General features: G+C 44.4%; 3 protein-coding genes across 3 annotated transcripts; 1 reads left to right on the top strand and 2 right to left on the bottom strand.

Annotated features, from left to right (window-relative positions):
* Positions 1–993: 993 nt before the first annotated feature.
* Positions 994–4,052, bottom strand: LOC133417712 (zinc finger protein OZF-like). The gene is made up of 2 exons (XM_061705733.1): positions 3,653–4,052; positions 994–2,820 (listed from the first exon to the last, which is right to left on the bottom strand). The coding sequence occupies exons 1-2, from the start codon at positions 3,774–3,776 to the stop codon at positions 1,508–1,510; spliced, it is 1,437 nt and encodes a 478-aa protein (XP_061561717.1). The 5' UTR covers positions 3,777–4,052; the 3' UTR covers positions 994–1,507.
* Positions 4,053–8,050: 3,998 nt separating this feature from the next.
* LOC133399412 (C-type lectin domain family 10 member A-like) lies at positions 8,051–12,864 on the bottom strand. Its single transcript, XM_061670993.1, has 3 exons — positions 12,560–12,864; positions 10,534–10,578; positions 8,051–9,237 (listed from the first exon to the last, which is right to left on the bottom strand). The coding sequence occupies exons 1-3, from the start codon at positions 12,862–12,864 to the stop codon at positions 8,418–8,420; spliced, it is 1,170 nt and encodes a 389-aa protein (XP_061526977.1). The 3' UTR covers positions 8,051–8,417.
* Positions 12,865–14,052: 1,188 nt separating this feature from the next.
* LOC133418244 (gastrula zinc finger protein XlCGF7.1-like) lies at positions 14,053–16,259 on the top strand. Its single transcript, XM_061706732.1, has 2 exons — positions 14,053–14,390; positions 15,214–16,259. The coding sequence occupies exons 1-2, from the start codon at positions 14,300–14,302 to the stop codon at positions 16,047–16,049; spliced, it is 927 nt and encodes a 308-aa protein (XP_061562716.1). The 5' UTR covers positions 14,053–14,299; the 3' UTR covers positions 16,050–16,259.
* Positions 16,260–21,370: the final 5,111 nt, after the last annotated feature.

The following is a 21,370-nucleotide window of genomic DNA, read 5'->3' as shown; positions in this document are numbered from 1 at the left end:
AAGGCCGTGGATAAAGAATGACCACACGCAAGCAAAACGACACAGACGGACAGTCTTTGACGAGTAGAGAATCGGTTTATTTACATAACACATAAACTTTTAGAAGGGCTCAGGACACAAACAATTCCAATTCTTTCTTTTCTTTTCTTGGAAGAGTGTGAACCATGAGAACAGTGAGTGGAACAATGGTCCCTTAAAAGGAAGTCTATATGCGTAAACATGTTTTGGTACAGATTTACAGCTGAGGTCGTGCTGACCTTTCTCTGCTGTGGGTTCACGTGAGTTCATTCTACAATAACAGAGTTTCTCACACTCACACACAGTTAAAGGAGCCGAAGGATTATTAGACAATAACAACTGCAACAAACTACCAGATGGTTATGGATCTGGTTTCCACACACACAGTTTTTCACCAGTATTTTAAGCACAAAGGCATTTAACAATTCATGAGAAACTTTAATCAATAATAATAACACAATAATAATTACCCTACATTCCACATAATGAACTTCTTATAGTAAAACGTTTTGACTCAGACATACACACAGTGAATGATTTAATAGGTTTTGTGGACAGTTTCATGTCCTTGACGTGCATGCGGTAGAGCTGTTTTTAGTTAGTGCTCGTGGGCATAGGTTACTCCTGAGCAACCTTTACGAAAGGAAACATATGAATATCATTTTGTTGCTGGGTAAATATCATATTCCTTCTCCCGGGTTTATTAATGACTTTAAAAAAAATCTTATGTTCAGAAAACGTGTAGAAATGGTTGTTTACTTTTTTTTTTTTTAAATCTTCCTGTGATCCATCATATATAATGTAAAGCCCTATTTTACCGTGTGATTTAAATGCACCTTAGTTGTTTTCTTTATCAGAATCCCCTTTTGGATTTTTATACTGTAACTTCATTTATGGATTATCATCCTCCTTGAACGTTTGCATTTTCAATGTTCAATCAAGGTAAAAAAAAAAAAAGGGACATGCATACCCACAATGCTTCACGGCAGACCAGATATTTCTTTTCAGTTAAAATTTATTCAGAAAATATCGAACATACACAGTCGGGAGTGACATACATACAATCACTCGGGAAAAAAAGGCAAACATAAAGGTGAGGATCTTGGTCTTTCAGAAGAGGGCCGCTGTTTTTGTAATACGCGCCTCGACAATGCGGAAATGGCCGCGCGCATGCGCTCCACACGACAGCGGCCCCAGCCTGAAGCGCGGTCTTCTATTGTCACCTATTGACCAAAATAAAGATTGTTCGTTTAATCAAACGAGTATATAAGAAACAAGTGGTTTAAAAGGGATAATAAATCACCAATACCTTTGAAACTTGGACAAAATATGTCAAAACATACGCTGATGTGTTTACCCTTGTCGGGCATCGCACTTACTTTTCTGTTCTCTCCAGTGTGTTTTGTCAGTGTCTATGAGAGAATCTTTTCCAACCAGATGAGAATGAAAAGAGAATTCCCTTGTCAGTGAATCTTTTACCATAAACTGATCAAGCTAAATGTTTCTCTCCAGTGTGGGTTCTTGTGTGTCTTTTTAAATTCCCCTTATCAGAAAAACTCTTACTACAAATTGAGCAGACAAAAGGTTTCTCTCCAGTGTGGGTTCTTGTGTGTCTTTTCAAATGTCCCCTGTGAGAAAATCTTTTACCGCAAACTAAGCAGGCAATAGGTTTCTCTCCAGTGTGGGTTGTTATGTGTAATCTTAAATTTCCCTTTTCAGAGAATCTTTTACCACAAGCTGAGCAATCAAAAGGTTTTTCTCCAGTATGGGTTCTTGTGTGTAACATTAAATTTCCCTTTTCAGTGAATCGTTTTCCACAAAATGAGCAGTCAAAAGGTTTGTATCCAGTGTGGGTTCTTGTGTGTTTTCTTAAATCTCCCCTGAGAGAGAATCTTTTACCACAAACTGAGCAGGAAAAAGGTTTTTCTCCAGTGTGTGTTCTTATGTGTAGCTTTAAATAGCACTTCTGAGTGAATCTTTTACAGCATATTTGACATTCAAAAGGTTTCTCTCCAGTGTGTGTTATTGTGTGACTTATTAGACTTTTCTTCACAAAGAAGCTTTTTCCACAAACTGAACATTTGAAAGGTTTCTCTCCAGTGTGTGTTCTCTTGTGTGTTTTCAAATGTCTCTTTTCGGTGAATCCTTTACCACAAACTAAGCAGGCAAAAGGTTTCTCTCCAGTGTGTGTTCTTGTGTGTGTTGTCATCGTTTGTCTGCGAGAGAATCTTTTGCCACAAACTGAACAGGCAAAAGGTTTCTCTCCAGTATGTATTCTTGAGTGTGTTGTCATATTTTCTTTACGAGAGAATCTTTTACCACAATCTGAACAGGGAAAAGGTTTCTCTCCACTGTGGATCATCATGTGAATTTTCAAAACAGACTTGTAAACAAAGGTTCTGTCACACTGAGAACATTTCCAGCGTTTCTTATCACCCTTAGTGTGTTTGTCGTCGTCGTCATCATCATCATCAGAAGAGTGTGATGTTATGTCATCACAATCTGATAGTGGAGCTAAAAGGCAGTCTGCTTGCGATTCTCCACAGTGGCCTCCATCATCTTCTTTTGTCATGTTCTGACTTGAGGTGCTGTTCTGAGGTTGTGCCCCTCTGATATCCTCCCTTTGACCTTTGTCTTCATCATCTTCACTCTTCAAAGGGACAAAGACCAAAGGCAACTGGGTGATATCAGCCTCTTGCTCTTCCTCTTTAATCTGGGGGTGCTCTGACTCCTCCTGTTCCTCTTTAATGTAAGAGGACTCTGGCTCGTGATGCTCAGGACGAACATGCTTTTCACTGACATCTGTAGGACATGAGGAAAAATAAATAAGGTTTGGCGTCAGAGTCAAATTGCATATTGTGTCTTGGATGTTGTGCGTCATGGGCAGAGTTGACGAGATTTGGAATGGAATTCATTCTGTGGTCAATTGTGATGGACGAGTTGGGTGGGGCGGCACGGTGGATGACTGCGTAGCTCAGCCAGGCTAAAATAACACAACCAGCACACTGCACGATATTGGTGGCTGATTTAAAGAACGATATTCAATGTATGAGACAATATATCAGATACTGTCTTTTTTTTTAATCTGCATGGGCCCGAAGAATTTAATGAGGGTCGGGCTACGAATCAGACCCCAACGCTAAGACTGATATTGTTACATCCAGTTACATCCTTGCTAAATATTCCATGGAGAATTGGAGGATTTGTTTTTTACCATGATTTAATTTTTAAAAAATGGTTGATAATTTATTTCATTTTGTGCACAGGATGGTTTGCTGGAAAGAACAATATTTGACTTGACATTTTGTGTTCAGTGTTGTCATTGGGCATTTCTGGCTGCTAATACTTTAGTCTCATTGTGTTTGAACGCACCCAGATTTTGCCACTGAGCCTTTGTTTACATTTTTATAATATTTTTGATTTTACTAACAATTTGCCCCCTAGCCCTCCCTTGAAATGCTGGTCACGCCCCCGGGGTCTGTTTTATACAACCCGTGTGTGGATATGTAACCTCAACCAGTGGTGCCCGGATGTTCCAACTTCACAAACGAGGATTCCATCAAAACATAATCACGTATTTTTGTTTTTAAAATAGAGATTAGGTAAGACACAAGGGAGAGTAAAAAATAAAAACCTGCTCTGTGTCGTTCATCTTGACGTTTCTTGAAAACAGCGTCCAGTAGTTGTTGTCTCTCGTTTTCCTCTTTTGTTCCAGAAAGTTCGTCCTCGTACTCTTCTTTCGCACTTTTTGCACACATTTCCACAAGATAATCTCAAATTACACTCACTCGTTTTAGCGATGTGTTGCGAACAAACGCGTCTCTTTGTTAGCGGCTAGCAAGCTATGCCAAGCAAGGTTGAAAAACATCAACGGGCACCGAGACGATCTTAGTTTTAAGATTTATCGAATGTTGTTTTACTTCAGTAACAGAGTAATTCGACGTACTGTGTCGAGGTTCCAGTGCGTTCAGTACTAATTTAATAAGAATTAATTAGCGAAGCGCTTTTGGTTACACATTCATCGTCGCGATCATACCCGGAAGAGCTGCGGCGAAGGCTGTACGGCAACCCCACTTGGACAAATTATGTGTCACGATTTGTCGGACACAACGCGCGGAGAAATTACTAAACCAGTACGCTTTCCATAAATCGAGGGATAAATATCTGTTCATTGGCAAGAGATGAAAGTCCAATAATTCCATGTTTTTCCCATGTACTAAAATGAAGGGGTATATTATTAATTTCGAAATCTGGATTATGACAGATTGGGGAGAGCACACCCGGAGCTAATTGAGATTCTGTCGATTCTACAGTTTGCCACCAAGCCGTTAAAGTGGATGCGATTATTGGATTCTTGAAACATTTATGGCGTATAAGACTGTAGAAATAAATGGGAGTTTTGGTAGTTTGATGTTGTTGCAACTTTAAACACTAAATAATAGTGTTTAAAGTTGAGAGCATTCAGGCCTCCCTCCTGTTTACTTTTCTGAAGAGTAGATAGACTGATTCTATTTTTCTCATTTTTTGAATACAAATTCATTACATCAGAATCTAAGGTTTGAAACCATTTAAATGTGGTCTTAAATGGAATCATTGGAAGTAAATAATTTATTTGAGGTAAGGTTTTCATTTTCATTGCAGCTATTCTTCCAAGTAATGATATAGGCAAGTTATTCCAGCGTCTTAAATCAGATGATATTTTTTCCACAAGTGGTGTGTAATTTAAATTGGTTAGCTCTGTGAGTTTTGATTAAATATTGATACCTACATACTTAATGTTTCCTATAGAAACAGGGTAATCTGGGATTTGATTAGCAGGAGTCCATGAGTTTGCTGTTATTGGGAGTATTGTTGATTTTGTCCAGTTAATAGCGTCGTCTGATATTTGTGAAAATGTTGTAATGAGATTGAAGACTGCCTGAAAATAATACTTGTGTTCCTGTAAGTAAAGAAGAATATCATCAACATATCGATTGATTTTGTGTTCTGTCACTAGTGAGCAGATACCTTGAATATTAGCATTCTGACGTATAGGGGCAGCAAGAGGTTCGATACATATTGCAAATAGCATTGGTGAGAGTGGACATCCCTGTCTGGTTCCTCTTTGTAATGTAAAACGTTGTGAAGTGATCCTATCTGTGGTGACTTGTCGCTTTCGGCGAATTGTATAATGTTGCTATCCAATGTATAATTGAATCTCCAAAGCCACATTTCCTGAAGTACTGCAAACAGGAAAGCCCAGTTAACTTCATCGAAAGCTGTCTCTGCGTCACGTGACCTTGATTGCGTTTAGATTTTTACGCTGTGACATGCTTAACAAATTCAACAGAGGTCTGACATTATTTGTGGAACTTCTACCTTAAATGAAGCCTGTCTGGTCATCGTAGATTATCGACGGAAGTACCTTTTCAAAAGTCTTGCTGCGACGGCTTTCGAGATAATCTTGATATCTATATTAATCAGTGATAAGGGCCGATAATTCGCCGGGAGAGTGGGGTCTTTACCTGGCTTTTGTAATTACTTAATTGAAGCTGTGTTCATATGGCTACTAAATTCTACCTTTATCATTTATCTTATTGACTGTTCTGAAAAATAGAGGCGCTAGTATTGACCAAAAATGTTTCATGAATTCAATAGGGGTTACGTCTGGGCCAGGCGCCTGTCCCGGTTGCATATTTTTTTAATGCGTTATGTAATTCTGTGATGGTTAAAGGAGCATCAAGGCTGTCTTTTAATTTGTGTATTTAATTGAGGGATGTTTAGATCCTTAATAAAAGTTTCAATGTCTTTTTGTTCTGGGTTGTTAGAAAATGCGTATAAACTGCTATACATTTAAAAAAAAAAAAATTCATGGACGTGTTGAAGCGTCATGTTGGTGGGGGTCCCAAATTTGATTCAACTTTTCGATTGCGAGAAAGTGGTGCGTGGTCGCTGATGATGAGTGGATATATTTTGGGAGTAATTCTATGAGCTGCCGAATTGTTTGAGAGAAAGAAATCTCTAGAAAAATATGTGGATTCTCTTTTTGTACGTTTTTTTCAGCCTCCATGTCAACGAGACCAAAGTCATCCATGTACCGCTCTAGTATATTGGAGCATTGTGGCTGATTCTTATTTTTGAGATTTGAGCGATCTATTAGGGGATTTAGAGCAAGATTAAAATCACCTCCCATAATAATTGTAGAATTGTCTGACAAGTTTAACAAGTGTGAAAAGAGCATGTGAAAAAGGATGGATCATCTTTATTTGGAGCGTATACATTGACAATTGTGGAAAGCTTGTTAAATATTGTAGCCTGCATAATTATATATCGGCCTTCTGGATCTGCTACTGTACTATTTATTTACTTTTATGGACGAGTATCGAGACTAGTATTGAGACTCCTCTTTGTCTACAGTTATAAAAGGCACTTATAAAATAACCTGAGTGAAATTAGAGTCAGTGAGGCATTTTTCTTCTGACTTAGTAAGGTGCGTTTCTTGTAATAGGTTTTAAATTTAGTGGTATAATCCATAATCTTAATTCTCTTTGCCTGTGATCGAAAGCCATTGACATTCCAAGACAAGAATGTTAAGTGTGACATATGAGTGGACGTTGGCATCACAAAACAGTTGGCCGTCGAAAATCAGATTGTTGGCAAAACAGTTGGCCGTCGAAAATCAGATTGTCGCGCATGCTTCTTGATTGAATATCCAACGTAGTTTCTTTCATGAGTTTATATTCCAGTCTAAGAGTTTGTAGTTCTGCTGACGTTGACATCAATGTTTGATCGTATTATCTAATTCTAGCTCGTTCACTTGTTGTTGCGTGAATTCCAAGCTCTTTCTGAGTTCGGCGATCTCCTGGCGAAGCAAATCAAGTGCAATTTCTTGTCGATTGAAAAGAGGACACTCGTCTGTATCTCTTGTCGAATCAAGCAAAACCTCAGTTGAAGTGGAAGAATCAGCTTTTTTTGCAGCTCGACACGTTGGCTCGGATCATCCATGACGAGACGAGTTGGCGTTGACGTAGCTGCGCGGATAGCAGGTGGCTCTCAGTAAGTTACCAGCTGCTAGCGAAGCTGGCGAAGGAAAAAAGAAAGAAACGAAGCGACCATCTGCCGTTGAAAAAGAGAAATTTTATCTTGTTGTAGCTGTTTTTTTCAAGACTGTGAAAGGGGTGCCGCCATGTTTTTCATTTTGGGAAATCACGCAATCTCTTGCGTTGACAGAGCATACTCCCTCTCCCATTCACTTCTTTATATGACGCGATATTGTCTAAATTGTGCACATTTGTCATTAGGTCAACAAGGTATGGTGGTTTTCCTCACGCTGTACACATATAATGAAACAAACATTTTTATCAAAATAATAAAATTTAATTGTCTTTTTTAATGTTTATTATTCTTGTGAAGAACAAATATGTGGTTAATTCCAAAACAATTATCTATCTTTGAAACCACTTTTTTTTTTTTTTTTTTTTTCAGGAAACCTCCAAGGGTCCTGTTGATGCATCCATTCAAAATTAATAAAAGTAATCCAAATCGTTGGTTATATTACTTTGAGAAAGCAATTGAAATCATTAAACTACTATTACATTTGCAACAGCGTAATCTGTAACTCTAACCAAGTATTTGCAAAGTCGGGAACTGCAGCAAAATCTGGCACACATGCTGTTTATCCCTATTCATGAATAAACAAAGTTGCTTTTATGTACAATGCAGGACTTTATGCAGCGAGGTATTTGTGCAGATTAAAACATCTGATTCATTTGTATGTTTTTAAATTACGAGCTATCGTTTCAATAAAAATAAAAAAAACATACATTACACTACGTATAACCTAATATACAGGACAGGTTTGTCTCCAAAACGTTCTATTTCAGCTGTGATTCTAAGAAAGATCCAATTCCCAAAAAACACTGAGCGTGATTGGATGAAATGATCTGTCACATCTATCACCAGCCAATCAGATGAGCAAAAAGATACGCCGCAGAAGCGCCAGCTCGATAAGCAGCCGGCGCCCCTTGCCATCGTTCCTCCTTCACTGTACTTGGTTGCCATCATTGCCCTTTTTAAGCAAGAAAATGTTGTCCTGACATTATGACATCATCAATGGGAGCTGCCAAGTTTGCAGTTACAGTTTGTCACGTGACAAAAAAGAAAGGAAACCGGTAGCAGGTGCTGATCAGTCTCATCCAAGGATGCTGGTGGGGTGGCATTTTGCCTGACCACGACCACCTCAGTTTGAATCTTCGGAATCCTTTTTGCAAAACACACAACTTTCACACAAATAGTATCGCTTTTCATTGCACAGGAGGGGATTCCAGCTTTTATACCAGCCAGCGCCCTTCGTGTCAGGCGGGGGCATAATGGCCACACAATCTTCATTCCTCTTCCTCCTTTGAGCGTCCCAAAATGTTTCAGTCGAGAGTGTGCTGTTGTCCTATCCACTTGAATTGCCCTCCTTTGCCCGACAGGCCAATCCACGCTCCGTAGGTGTTGATCTTTTCGGGCTTTATTTTCTTTTCTTCTTTGTATGCATGAACAAGTTTGGTTAGGAACTCCTGCTCTTGAGCGTTGTCAATTTTAGCTAGCTCACTGTTATTGGCCTTACAGTCGTCTCTGGCATCTTCCCAAGTTTCTTCTCCGTCAGAAATTCCGTAGCAATTTGAAGCATATTTGGCCCAGCCGTTCTTGCAGCACATCAGCGGTACTTTTTCCGCTCCATCTGCACCGCAAAAATACAAGTATATCAAGTCAGTTTGCTTCTCCTGCCCTTCCGAAAGCAGCTTCTGTTGCTCTTGTAGCAGAACTTCCGCAGCATTCAGCTCAGCGACAACAGAGGTCATATCCTCCAGTTTGTGATACTTGCGCAGTAGTTCATCCATTTTCGTAATTGCATTTATTACGACTGTTCCAGAATATTCAGCGTCAATAGCGCGAAGGTATTCCTTCAGCTCCCGCTGCTGTTGAAACAGACCATCCAATTGTATTTCTATGCTTTCCATTTTTTGGGGAATGTGGTTCAGTAACATATTTATGTGGAGCCGAATGTTTTCTTCACTGGAATTCAGCCGTTCTTTCAACTGATTTAACTTGGAATTGTTTACATAGAGGCCACTCAATATACAAATGAACATGATAAGAAATCCAAGGAAACACCAAAACGCTTGCCCTGGCATGCACAACGTGACTTTGCATTTGGATTCGTCTTCTCTCACAGGAACATCATATAATACACTGTCAGAAAGAGAAAAGACATGAGGGAATTAGAAGCATTTGATTGACACAGTGTAGCGTGTCCTTCATTAAAGACCCAGTCAAGTGAATTTAGAGATGTGTTTGAAATACATCATAAACATTGAAAGGCTATTGCTGAAAACTGTTAACTATGTAGTACTCAGTTCTGGAGATTTAGCATTCAAATATTTTGTCACCATTTCAGTATTCCAGATTATTTGGGTACGTGACGCACTTGGCATCCGGCATGAGTCCACTCTAAAGAAACTTGATAACCTTTGTTCGCATTAGCGGCTATCCGGCACAATTGCGACATGCGGTTCGTATGCTAACTTTGCCTGCACATCAAAACTGCATCTTCCCTTTGGATAGTCTTCTGGTGTGGCCTCTGTAGAGCGCCTCGTTATCGGCCATGAGTGTACGCACATCAAGGAGAGAACGGTGGGAGGGTCAGGGGAGGGGAAAAAAGGTCTGACGTGACAGCAAGCGTGTGGACATAGGCTTCAGGGTGGCATGGCCACTTTAGAGCGCAACGTTGTCACACCTTGACAACGTATGTTCAAAACAAGTAAACTTCCTCCCCACGTGCAAACATTATAATAACATGGTATCATTTTAAGATGAGTGCATTTTACAAAAGTAAGACAAACAAAGTGCTTCATGTCTGGGTTGTGCCGCAACTCATAGATTTGTCGACATTGCAAACATTTTCTCCACGCTAACAGACGACAACATGGTTAAAGGGACCGCGATTTGCATGGACTTAACTGTGAATATTACGTTCAATAAAAGGTCAAAGTGATGTTTAATGTTGAGTTATCCCTTTTATTAGTCATCTATATTTCACATTATTTCCTGTATGCTTAATTATAGTTATTCATAAAAAGTATTTTTGGGGGCGGTAATATTTTTTGTTGTCTGGAACAGATTAACTGGATTCATATCACGTTATTATATTGTTGTATTTTGTTTTTTTTGTACGATGAGGTTTTAGGAGCCGATTATTCATATAAACCAAGGTTCCACTGTGTTTCATACAGTACATCCATTCAGTTGCGCATTTCACTTCTAAGAACTGCTTTGAAACTTTCATTTAGGTGCAACTTTCACGTGAAATACATTTGAATTGACTCACCGTGTGAGTATTTCTAATTTTCCCTGTATTTAAGTGCAGTGTTAATGTTCAATCTGCAGATAGCGTGACAGTGATAAAACGTTTTGATTCCCAACACAGCGAGAGTATTCCGGCTGTAACGGTGCGAGCCAACAGGTGGGTGGCCAGTGTGAAGATCTCACCTCATTTCAATGCTCTCAGCACTGACACGTTTTGGGTCTGGAACGCTGGAATAAATACAACAGGGATCAAGTAGAAGCACCACATTAATATGACATTTACATTCCAGTATGTACATACAGTATACAGTGATTGTCAACCAGTGTATTGTGGCACCTTAATCTGCTATAAGGAAATCCTATTTCTTTTAAATGGCCTGGAAATGATTTTGCTACCTCAAATAATGGATCCTTGTGAACTTATCTATGCCAGTGAAGGACATCAGAACCCGAGCGGTGTTCTGTTATTGGACTTCTGTGCTCATCACGGATTGTCCATAACGAACACCATGTTCAAGCATCAGGGTGTCCACACGTGCACTTGGCACCAGAGGAGTTCGGTGAGGCCATGGAGAACGACTTCTGGATGGCTTTGAGGAGGGGGAAGCAGTGCACTGTCAACACTGTGTATAGTAGGGACAGTGCGTTGCTGACCTCGACTCGGGACATTGTGAGCCGGTGGGGAGAATACGTCGAAGACCTCCTCAATTCCACCGACACGCCTTCCCATGAGGGAGCAGAGTCTGGGTTCTCTGACGCGGGCTCTGCAGGAGAAGTGTGGTTTTCGTCCTGGCCGTGGAACAGTGGACCAGCTCTATACCCTTGGCAGGGTCCTCGAGGGTGCATGGGAGTTCGCCCAACCAGTCTACATGTATTTAGTGGACTTGGAGAAGGTATTCGACCGTGTCCCTCGGGGGTCCTGTGGGGGGTGCTTCGGGAGTATGGGGTACTGAACCCCCTAATATGTGCTGTTCGGTCCCTGTACGACCGGAGTCAGAGTTTGTCCGCATATCGGACTCGTTTCCGGTGAGGGTTGGACTCCGCCAAGGCTGCCCTTTATCACTGATTCTGTTCATAACTTTTATGGACAGAATTTCAAGGCGCAGCCGAGGCGTAGAGGGGGTCCGGTTTGGTGGCCTCAGTATTGCATCTCTGCTTTTTGCAGACGATGTGGTTCTGTTGGCTTCATCGAGCCGTGACCTCCAACTCTCACTGGAGCAGTTCGCAGCCGAGTGTGAAGCGGCTGGGATGAGAATCAGCACCTCCAAATCTGAGACCATGGTCCTCAGTCGGAAAAGGGTGGAGTGCCCTGTCCGGGTTGGGGATGAGATCCTGCCCCAAGTGGAGGAGTTCAAGTATCTTGGGGTCTTGTTCACGAGTGAGGGAAGAATGGAACGGGAGATCGACAGGCGTATCGGTGCAGGGTCTGCAGTGATGCGGACTTTGGATCAGTCCGTTGTGGTAAAGAAGGAGCTAAGCCGAAGGCCGAAGCTCTCGATTTACCAGTCGATCTACGTTCCTACCCTCACCTATGGTTACGAGCCGTGGGTCGTGACCGAAAGAACAAGATCCCGGATACGAGCGGCCGAAATGAGTTTCCTCCGCAGGGTGTCCGGGCTTTCCCTTAAGAGATAGGGTGAGAAGCTCGGTCATCCGGGAGGATCTCAGAGTAGAGCCGTTGCTCCTTCCCATCGAGAGGAGCCAGATGAGGTGGCTGGGGCATCTGATTCGGACGCCTCCCTGGTGAGGTGTTCCGGGCACGTCCCACCGGGAGGAGACCCCGGGGACGACCCAGGACACGCTGGAGAGACTACGTCCTTCGGCTGGCCTGGGAACACCTCGGGATCCCCCCGGAAGAGCTGGATGAAGTGGCTGGGGAGAGAGAAGTCTGGGCGTCCCTGCTAAAGCTACTGCCCTCGCGACCCGACCTCGGATAAGCGGTAGAAAATGGATGGATGGATGGATTGATGGATATGACTGGCTGAACAGCTCATCTACTAAATGGCAGAAGGTACGTGTTGTACCCACTTTTTATGACATTTTTGTTTGGTTGTGTGCCATGAGATTTTTCACAATATAAAATATATGCCGTGGCTCAATAAAGGTTTTACAATTTGCAATGCATTCAAATGATCAATAACATACACTAACACTTGTCTGCAACTGTTAAAAACCATGAATGCTTTCGCATCAAGACTGATCCTATTACCTGTCCTCCGCATCCACAGCCCCTTTCCCATTCGCCTCTTTCTCACTCGCCTCTTTCCCGCTCGCATCTTCGTGACTCGCCTCTTTCCCGCTCGCCTCTTTGGGACTCGCCTCTTCGCGACTCGCCTCTTTCGGACTCGCCTCTTTCGGACTCGCCTTTTCGGGACTCGCCTCTTTCCCGCTCGCCTCTTTGGGACTCGCCTCTTTGGGACTCGCCTCTTTCCTGCTCGCCTCTTTGGGATTCGCCTCTTCTCGACTCGCTTCTTCCCCACTTGCCTCTTCGCCACTCACCGCTACGCCATCCATTTTGTTTGCATCAAGTGTAGCCTGAGCGGTCCGCACATCCGACTACAGTGCGTTGTGTTCTGGTGGTTACGCGAGATTGGGACACATAAGTGGCTTCACAGTTGGGGTTGATTTCCTCTCAGGCAGGCCAAAGGTAAACTGCAAGTGTGAGAAAATGACAAAAAAATGGGCAACCTCTCAGGCAGGCCAAATGTTAAATGCATCTAGGTTGCAAAAAAAATAAAAAAAAAATAAAAAAAAATATATATATATATATATATATATATATATATATATATATATATATATATAACACCTGCATATACATGAAAAACAATTATAATTGAATGTTCACATGACAACGACATACCTGCAAGTGTGATGAAATAACGAAAAATGGGCAACAAGTTGCGTGATCCCGCTTGTCTGTAACATGCGTAGCACAAAAAAAATGAGGCACAGTTAGCATATTACACTGACCACAAATTAAGACGCACACAAATATGGAGAGAGCCATGTGACTAATTCGCTTGCTCTCCACAGTCCCGCAGCCCTTCGCTCTATACTACATAAGAATAGACTAATAGCAAAACGTTTTGCATTTTATTTACATTGAAACCTGCGAAAAAGAAACTCCCCCCCCCAACCCCCGTGTCCCCCTCCCCCTCCCCCTCCCCGTGTCCTACCACGTGTCGCACGGCCACGCCTTATAGGCCGTCATGACGTCATTTTATAGACGCCTATGGGAAGAAAGGCCTTGCGTGTCGATACCTCGTCAGAGGACACGCGACTATGTTACAGCTGAACAGACAATGACGGAACAATCCCTCGCCGCCAAAATGTTCCCTTAGTGCATTGACATTGCTCAGTCGCGTGGTCGCAACGTCACTGTTTCAACATCAAAGTAGTAGCCGCACAAGCGACATTTCCCCCCCCCCCCCCCCCCCCCCCTGCATCTCTCCGTATCGAGCCCTAGAAGGTTAACAAAGGGATCAAGTGCTGCATTTTGGGACAGTAATAAACGGATGACTTGTTTTTAGATTGGGAATTATGAATGTGACTCTTTTTTTCTTTCTTTTTTTTTTTGCTATATTGCTGAAAAGCACGCTCGCTCACAGTATTTGTAATATCTCGATTCGCGTGTTGACGCCCGTGGGATTTATCTTGTCCAAGTGGTGTTGCCGTACAACTTCCGCATACGTGGCGTTAACCACAGGCGCTTCACGAAATAAATGTCGTCGAATTAGTTACGGAACGTATTGAAGACAGTCAGACCCATCACGACTTTACTGGAGTAAAACATGATCAATTAAATCTCCGTCTCCGGGTTCACTCGTCTCGGTGCGCGTTGAAACTTTCTCAGCTAGCTTAGTTTAGCTCGCTGCTAACAAAAGAGTCACGTTTGCTGTCAACACATCGCCAAATGGAGATCTTGGTTTTATGATTGTCGTGTGAAATGAGTGCAAAATCTGTGACAGAGAACGAGAACGACCGTCAACAACTGGATGCTGTTTTCAAAAAGCCTCGAGATATTTTACACGGAGCAGGTTTGTTCACATCTCTCACTGGTATAGTATGTGCTTTAGAGTTTTAAACAATATTCCCGTGTTTGTGTCTTAATTATACTCTTTTTGTGGATCAGTGTATCCCACGATGCATATTGAAGCAGTAAACAACCGACGGTCACTAAAAAAAAGAGAAAAGAAACAAAAGCAGTTCATCCTTGGATCAACTCACCACTACACACACAATTTAAATTTGTGAAACACAATCATCTCAATTATTCCTATATCTATTATTTATATATAAACTAACTAATTTAAATATATTTTTTTAATACTTTATTAAAAAAACACAATGACATAACTGAATAGACTAAAAAATAATTAAAGCGTTTTGGTTTTTTTCCGCCCACACTTCTTCAATCGTGCTGCCCATTCTGGTGTGCACGCTTTGGCCACATGGGGGCAGAATAAGACTGCGGGATGTACTGTTCATTCAGACGTCTCAACGCTCAGCTCATTAGTAGGCAGCAGTCATCGTTGTTGTTCTTCGTAAAGCATTACAAAGAAATGCCTGTGAGTGTTGTTAAATGGTCCGGCTACTTGCGTTCTAGCAACATTTTGTGTTCAGATACCCGTTGCATAAAGGGTAATAATAATCTTTAGCTGAATGGCAATAAACATCTTGAAGCGTCATTTTTTTTCAGAGAATATTTACTCATTATATCTACCGGACGTTCATTTAATGTGAAGTGTATATCTCACCATTAACTAGTTCCTTTCATGCAAAACCTCAAAGTCACAACAATGAGACTTAACTGAGCAACGTTTGGCTTCACCCAACAATGCGTGTTTTCGTGTCCTGCAGACGTCAGTGAAGAATATCTTCATCTTGAACAGCACGACCCAAAGCCCCCTGACATTGACAAGGAAGAGGAGCCAGATCCCGCCTACGTTAAAGAGGAAGAGGAGGAAATTGATATCACCAACTTTCCACTGACTGTCATTGTGAAGAGTGAAGATGAAGATGATGATGAAGGTGATATAGACCACTGTGGAGGATCCCAAGCAGACAGCCTTTCAGCTCTGCTATCAGATTGTGACGACATAACGTCACACTCTCCTGAAACTGATGATGAACGCTCTAAAGGTGATATGACAAGTCACATGGGCAACAAACGCTGGGAATGTTCACAGTGTGACAAAGCCTTTGTCTTTGAGTCGCTTTTGAAAAAGCACACGATTAGCCACACAAGAAAGAAGCCTTTCAGTTGCTCAGATTGTGGTAAGAGTTTCACTCGTCAGGGACATTTGAACACACACATAAGAACGCACACTGGGGAAAAACCTTTTTGCTGCTCCGTTTGTGGCCTTAGATTAACACAAAAAAGTAGTTTAACAACTCACATGAGAACGCATACTGAAGAGAAACCTTTTGCCTGCTCACTTTGCGGAAAAACATTCTCTGTAAAGCGGTATTTAATAGCACATGCAAGTACACACACTGGAGAGAAACCTTTTACATGCTCACTATGTGACAAAAGATTTTCTGTAAAGAGACATTTAATAGAACACACAAAAACACACACTGGAGAGAAACCTTTTGCCTGCATAGTTTGCTGTAAAAGATTCACTCAGAAGGGACATTTAAGAAAACACGCAAGCATGCACACTGGTGACAAACCATTAAGTTGCAGTATGTGAGGAACCTTGTGATCTTGTAAAGATGAGATGAACAGAAACACGTTTTATGAGAAGAGCAACAGCAATTTAAGGTTTAAATACATTGTAAAAAGACTTTGACTCTGTTGGTAAGCTGTAAAAGTGTGCAATATGTGCTTCTGAATAAATAGGTCTTCAAAAGTGTTAGTATTCAGTATTTATTGTAGGAGCCTAAATGCACTCCTTTTCCTTATGCACATTGGTGAATCTGGCCCAAAATACTTTTATAATCCCACATCTCCCCCAAAAAGTATTTGTTATCTGTGGTCTTGTAGAAGCAAAACTCCAGCGATAACTTTACATTGACATTGCACTTCCACAAAGCCACAGCGTTCAAGTTAGGGGCAGGGTGCAATTTGTGTCTCGGACTGATATAAATAGCCAATTGGACTTAAAATCTGTATTCTCGTATTTTCCCTCACCAATAAGCAAACTGCAGGGCCAGAGTAAACCGCACCAAGGAGGTTAAAACTCATTCGTAAGCAGAGCAAAGACATGTTTTGGTCTCCTACATTCGACAAAGACATTGAAAAGATTTCAAAGCACAGAATGGACACTTGTTAAAGTTGCCGGATGACCTGTGTGGGCTTGTACAAAGTCGTCCTCTGGTTCTCCCCACCCCAGTCTGTCTAGCCACAGCTAGTCATTTTTGTTGCACAGGTTACCTTGGTTAATAGGTTTCTTTTTAATAATAGTTATTGTACGCAGGGGTTTCAAAACTCATTTTTGCTGCGGCCCACATTGTTGGTACGGTTTTCCTCAGAGGGCCATTATGACTCAACACCATGTTAATGTTTCAGGCGGGGCTAGGGCGCCGCCCCACAGCTCCTTGAAAAAGACAAAAGTGGAATAGTGACAGATAAAATAAAATATTCAAATGAAAATAGTACAAATTATATCCATCCATCCATCCATCTTCTACCGCTTATCCGAGGTCGGGTCGCGGGGGCAGTAGCTTCAGCAGGGACGCCTAGACTTCCCTTTCCCCAGCCACTTCATCCATCTCTTCCGGGGGGATCCCGAGGCGTTCCCAGGCCAGCCGAAGGACGTAGTCTCTCCAGCGTGTCCTGGGTCGTCCCCGGGGTCTCCTCCCGGTGGGACGTGCCCGGAACACCTCACCAGGGAGGCGTCCGGGAGGCATCCGAATCAGATGCCCCAGCCACCTCATCTGGCTCCTCTCAATGCGGAGGAGCAGCAGCTCTACTCTGAGATCCTCCCGGATGACCGAGCTTCTCACGCTATCTCTAAGGGAGAGCCCGGACACTCTGCGGAGGAAACTCATTTCGGCCGCTTGTATCCGGGATCTCGTTCTTTCGGTCACGACCCACAGCTCATGACCATAGGTGAGGGTAGGAACGAAGATCGACCGGTAAATTGAGAGCTTCGCCTTTCGGCTTAGCTCCTTCTTTACCACAACGGACCGATACAAAGTCCGCATCACTGCAGACGCTGCACCGATCCGTCTGTCGATCTCCCGTTCCATTCTTCCCTCACTCGTGAACAAGACCCCAAGATACTTGAACTCCTCCACTTGGGGCAGGATCTCATCCCCGACCTGGAGAGGGCATGCCACCCTTTTCCGACTGAGGACCATGGTCTCAGATTTGGAGGTGCTGATTCTCATCCCAGCCGCTTCACACTCGGCTGCGAACTGCTCCAATGAGAGTTGGAGGTCACGGCTTGATGAAGCCCCCCTTGAGCCGTCACCTTATCGTGATGGAGGGGTTTGTGTGTCCCAATGATCCTAGGAGCGAAGTTGTCTGGGGCTTTATGCCCCTGGCAGGGTCACCCATGGGAAACTGATCCTTGGTGAGAGACCAGACAAAGCCGTATGAAGAAAATAAATTATGGACTCAGGTTTTCCTTGCCCGGACGCGGGTCAAACGGGGCCCCCCTCTGGAGCCAGGCCTGGAGTTGGGGCTCGAAGGAGAGCGCCTGGTGGCCGGGCCTGCACCCATGGGGCCCGGCCAAGCACAGCCAGAAGGGTAACGTGGGTCCCCCTTCCCATGGGCTCAACACCTGTGGGAGGGGCCATAGGGGTCGGGTGCAATGCGAGCTGGGCGGTAGCCGAAGGTGGGGACCTTGGCGATCCGATCCCCGGCTACAGAAGCTGACTCTAGGGACGTGGAATGTCACCTCTCTGGCAGGGAAGGAGCCCGAGCTGGTGTGTGAGGTCGAGAAGTTCCGACTAGATATAGTCGGACTCGCCTCCACACACAGCTTGGGCTCTGGTACCAGTCCTCTCGAGAGGGGTTGGACTCTCTTCCACTCTGGAGTTGCCCACGGTGAGAGGCGCCGAGCAGGTGTGGGTATACTTATTGCCCCCCGGCTCGGCGCCTGTACGTTGGGGTTCACCCCGGTGGACGAGAGGGTAGCCTCCCTCACGCCTTCGGGTGGGGGGACGGGTCCTGACTGTTGTTTGTGCCTACGCACCAAACAGCAGTTCAGAGTACCCACCCTTTCTGGAGTCCTTGGAGGGGGTATTGGAGAGCGTCCCCGGTAGGGACTCCATCGTTCTGCTGGGGGACTTCAATGCTCACGTGGGCAATGACAGTGAGACCTGGAAGGGGAGGAATGGCCCCCCCCGATCAGAACCGGAGCAGTGTTCTGTTATTGGACTTCTGTGCTCGTCACGGATTGTCCATAACAAACACCATATTCAAGCATAATGGAAGCACCTGCACTTGGCACCAGGACACCCTAGGTCTCAGTTCGATGATCGACTTTGCGGTCGTGTCATCGGACATGCGGCCGCATGTCTTAGACACTCGGGGAAAGAGAGAGGCGGAGCTGTCAACTGATCACCACGTGGTGGTGAGTTGGCTCCGATGGTGGGGGAAGATGCCGGTCCGACGTGGCAGGCCCAAACGTATTGTTAGGGTTGGCTGGGAACGGCTGGCGGAATCCCCTGTCAGAAGGAGTTTCAACACCCACCTCCGACAGAACTTTGCTCATGTTCCAGGGGAGGCGGGGGACACCGGCTAGCAAAGCGGAATGCAGCTTTGGTGGTCGCTGAAGCAAAAACCCGGGCAAGGGTGGAGTTCGATGAGGCCATGGAGAAAGACTTCCGGACGGCTTCGAGGAAATTCTAGTCCACCATCCGACGTCTCAGGAGGGCAAAGCAGTGCACCATCAACACTGTGTATAGTGGGGATGGGGCGCTGCTGACCACGACTCGGGACGTTGTGAGTCGGTGGCGAGAATACTTCGAAGACCTCCTCAATTCCACCGACACGCCTTACCATGAGGGAGCAGAGTCTGGGTTCTCTGAGGCGGGTTCTCCTATCTCTGGGGTTGAGGTCGCCGAGGTGGTTAAAAAGCTCCTCGGTGGCAAGGCCCCGGGGGTGGATGAGATTCGCCCGGAGTTCCTCAAGGCTCTGGATGTTGTAGGCCTGTCCTGGTTGACACGCCTCTGCAACATCACGTGGACATCAGGGACAGTGCCTCTGGATTGGCAGACTGGGGTGGTGGTCCCCCTTTTTAAGAAGGGGGACCGAAGGGTGTGTTCCAACTACAGGGGGATCACACTCCTCAGCCTCCCTGGTAAGGTCTATTCAGGGGTGCTGGAGAGGAGGGTCCGTCGGGAAGTTGAATCCCAGATTGAGGAGGAGCAGTGTGGTTTTCGTCCTGGCCGTGGAACAGTGGACCAGCTCTACACCCTTGGCAGGGTCTTCGATGGTGCATGGGAGACCAAGATGGCGCCTACCAGTGTGGTCGCCTCGGTAACGCGCTCTCTAGTATTGTCTTTGTTTTTGTGTTTTTCGTCCGTCTTTGGAGACCTTACACGACTCACTTACACAAGGGAAGACCTGCTAACCATCAAGGAGGCTACTCCGGACTTTCTGTCACCAACTTTCGAAAATCCGCTCAGTTTTTTCCCCGAGTTACTCACCGGAGCGGCGTCCGCGGTTTTCGGCGCATGGATGCGGAAGCGGCGCCACAGAGGAAAACGAGCCGGCATTCAGGTGAAACTCCGCATGAGAGGACACAGATTGGCGTTCCCGTCGATCCACCTCGCGAATGTACGCTCCTTACCCAACAAAATGGACGAGCTTCATCTTCTGTTAAAGACCAGTAAAGACTTCGGACGTTCCGCGGCCATGTGCTTCACGGAGACCTGGCTTTGCGACGCTGTACCCGATGGCGCCGTCACGCTTCCCGGCTTCAACATTCATCGAGCGGACCACGACATGGAATCATCGGGGAAAACGAAGGGCGGCGGGAAATGCCTCCATATCAACGAAAAATGGTGTACGGACGTCACGGTGCTCAGCACACACTGCAGCCCGCATTTGGAGTGGCTGTTTTTGAACTGTAAACCATTCTACTCCCCACGTGAGTTTGCATCGTTTATACTGGCTGGAGTCTATATTACACCGCAAGCTAACACGAACGCCGCATTGCTAACGCTCGCCGAACAAGTCAATGAAATTGAAAAAAAACACCCGGACTCACCCCTCATTATTCTCGGGGACTTTAACAAAGCTAAACTCAACCACGAACTCCCTAAATACAAGAAGCACATCGACTGCCCTACCAGGGAAAATAACATTTTAGACCACTGCTATACTACGCTAATAAACGCATACCGTGCTATACCTCGTGCAGCCCTGGGCTCGTCTGATCACTGCTTAATTCACTTAATATCGACTTAAATGTGCGAAGCCTACAGTGAAAACAGTGAAAAAGTGGACCAATGAAGCCAAGATGGAACTTCAAAGCTGTTTAGACTGCACAGACTGGAGTGTCTGAAGATCCAGCTGGCAGCCTGGATGAATATACGGACACTGTCACATCCTATATCAGTTTCTGTGAAGAGGTTAGTGTACCAACAAAATCTTTTCGCACATTCAACAACAACAAGCCGGGGTTCACTGCTAAACTTAAGCAGCTTCGCCAAGCTAAGGAAGATGCATATCAGAGCGGGGACAGGGCCCTGTATAATCGAGCTAGAAACCAGCTTACTAAAGAAATTAACATTGCAAAGAGGATCTATGCAGCAAAGTTGGAAAAACAGTTTAGCGCGAATAACTCAAAATCAGTCAGGCATGCATTCCAATCGCTGACTAATTACAAGCGACGATCCCCCCAAGCTGCGAACAATAGCACACTAGCCAACGACTTGAATACCTTCTATTGAAAAGGACAGTTTCACTCCACACACCCATCCGGCCGCACCCGCGACCACAACCACACCTCTGACTTCTGCGTTAACCATCCATGAAGAGGATGTGAGACGCATCTTCAAACAACAGAAGATTAACAAAGCGGGAGGACCGGACCATGTGTCCCCATCCTGCCTC

Source organism: Phycodurus eques, chromosome 2, assembly GCF_024500275.1.
Source record: "Phycodurus eques isolate BA_2022a chromosome 2, UOR_Pequ_1.1, whole genome shotgun sequence".
NCBI lineage: Eukaryota > Metazoa > Chordata > Actinopteri > Syngnathiformes > Syngnathidae > Phycodurus > Phycodurus eques.
The sequence above is the reverse complement of the archived record's forward strand: the minus strand, read 5'-3'. Positions and strand labels throughout refer to the sequence as shown.

Bases quoted from the DNA above. Each gene is read 5' to 3' on its own strand.
- LOC133417712 (XM_061705733.1), bottom strand. From the start codon at position 3,776: ATGTGTGCAAAAAGTGCGAAAGAAGAGTACGAGGACGAACTTTCTGGA. The intron at 2,821-3,652 runs GTTTTTATTTTT...CATGTCCTACAG, and splicing joins AGATGAACGACACAGAGCAG to ATGTCAGTGAAAAGCATGTT.
- LOC133399412 (XM_061670993.1), bottom strand. From the start codon at position 12,864: ATGGATGGCGTAGCGGTGAGTGGCGAAGAGGCAAGTGGGGAAGAAGCG. The intron at 10,579-12,559 runs GTAATAGGATCA...TATTTATTCCAG, and splicing joins GCTGTGGATGCGGAGGACAG to CGTTCCAGACCCAAAACGTG. The intron at 9,238-10,533 runs GTGAGATCTTCA...TCTTTCTGACAG, and splicing joins GCTGAGAGCATTGAAATGAG to TGTATTATATGATGTTCCTG.
- LOC133418244 (XM_061706732.1), top strand. From the start codon at position 14,300: ATGAGTGCAAAATCTGTGACAGAGAACGAGAACGACCGTCAACAACTG. The intron at 14,391-15,213 runs GTTTGTTCACAT...CGTGTCCTGCAG, and splicing joins AGATATTTTACACGGAGCAG to ACGTCAGTGAAGAATATCTT.